The sequence below is a fragment of the Triticum aestivum genome, unplaced genomic scaffold, assembly GCF_018294505.1.
Source record: "Triticum aestivum cultivar Chinese Spring unplaced genomic scaffold, IWGSC CS RefSeq v2.1 scaffold36546, whole genome shotgun sequence".
Taxonomy (NCBI): domain Eukaryota; kingdom Viridiplantae; phylum Streptophyta; class Magnoliopsida; order Poales; family Poaceae; genus Triticum; species Triticum aestivum.
In genome coordinates this window covers 1-1,641 of record NW_025261909.1, presented here as the reverse complement: position 1 = coordinate 1,641, position 1,641 = coordinate 1, and the positions used below count along the sequence as shown (strand labels likewise).

Genomic DNA, 1,641 nt, shown 5'->3' with positions numbered 1-1,641 from the left:
CGACTCTCTCCGTGTCTTCCTCGCGAGCGCCGGCACAAGAGCCACAGGAGCCAGAGGCGAGGAAGCTGGTGGCGACGGCGCACCGGGAACCCCAAGGCGCGGCTAAGCGGACTTCTTTGCAGGCTCCGGCGCCGGCGGCGTGCTGGTGGCGCGCGACAGCCGACACCGACGACACACGTCGACTCTTCTCCGCGGTGGACGTGCTAGTGAGTGGGGCGGCCTGGTGAGAGGGGACCGGCTCGCCGCGCGCAGAGGAGGGGCGAAGCTCATCGGGGTGCAGACGGAGGGGCAGCATCGCCGGAGAAGAGCTGGACCGACGGAGTAGGTGTTGTGCGTGCACACGAAGTACTCGACGAAATGCCAGAGCCTAGTCACCTCTCTACGTGTTTATTCTTTGCCAAGTCAGCCTGACATGTGGGCCAAGCATGTCAGTTTTTCACTTAGTCGCGGCTCACAGCATGTTTAGTGCTTTTTGTTACTCACTTGCCGAGGAAGTGGTGGTTTTTTGAAATTTTCGACAAAAGTGGTGGTTTTGCAGTATTCGTGCCACAAATGTGGTGGTTTTCAGCAATTTACTCCCGCCTTACTCCCGCCACTGCCACTTCTGCTTCTGCTGCCTGCTCGCCCATGACAGCGCAGGTCCTCTGCTTCTGAGGCTTCTTCTGCTTCTGCTTGTAGCTGCTGATTTCAGTCTGGTGAAGCAAGCAGGTGAGCTGATTTTGTTTTTGTCCTCTTGGTTTGTGCAGCGATTGGAGGAGGACTTGGTGCGGAGGAATAGATGCTGCTTCCATTGATCTCAGGTGAGCTTGCGAATCTGCAGCGCCCTTTGTGATTTTAAAACTACTGTTAGGCATGGAATGGGAGAGAGCAACCACGCTACTTGAGATGAACATACATTATGCATGACTGTATAACTGTATATTTGCACGAACATACTCCATTCAAAAGTGTTTCTATGCTTGAGATGAACATACAGTATGCTTGAGATGAACATGGAATCTTTGCTGTTTACGATGGTGCAACTGGGATAGCCTAGACTCTATTTCAACTTGATATGTTCTGCATAACCCCGACATAGTGCAACTGGACACTGTCATTTTTACAAGATGAACAGAATGCTTACTTTTTGTTTAGAGCTGAATGTTTCAAGCAGAACATGAATCAAGATGCAAGAAGCTTCAGACTGATAGCAGTCAATGCAAGATTGTTCACTTAAACTGCACCGTACAATAACTGAAATTTTGTGCATCTCCAGTTTACTCCACTGTACAAACTTGAATTTGTGTGACATGATCTTCTGTTAGTTACTACTCCACTGAATATTGACTGAATAGACTAAACTGTAGGATAGTTTGGAGTAATTAATTTGGTATTCCATTTGACAAAAACACATGGTCTTTTTAACAGTTTTTAGTTTGTAGCAAATTTGATGGAAATAATCTTAAGCAAATCTTGAGCTTTTGGTCATTTCCACTTGCTAGCCATTTTTGTCAATTAAAATTCATGGAATGAGCAATAATGAACATGTATATGAAATATTTTGGATGGCCGAAATGAAGACTCTGTCGTTATGCTTCATGTCCATTTTGCTAGTATCTTTGATAGTCCAAATTTCATTCATTGGCGATACTATTGCCTATT

At 46.6% G+C, this 1,641-nt stretch overlaps 1 protein-coding gene across 1 annotated transcript; it reads right to left on the bottom strand.

The window, feature by feature from the left end:
- Positions 1 to 24: 24 nt before the first annotated feature.
- LOC123177822 (uncharacterized) lies at positions 25 to 442 on the bottom strand (the record flags this gene model as incomplete). Its single annotated transcript, XM_044591324.1, is given in 1 exon segment — positions 25 to 442. A coding segment is annotated over 1 exon segment (271 nt), but the record flags the coding sequence as incomplete, so codon positions are not given.
- Positions 443 to 1,641: the final 1,199 nt, after the last annotated feature.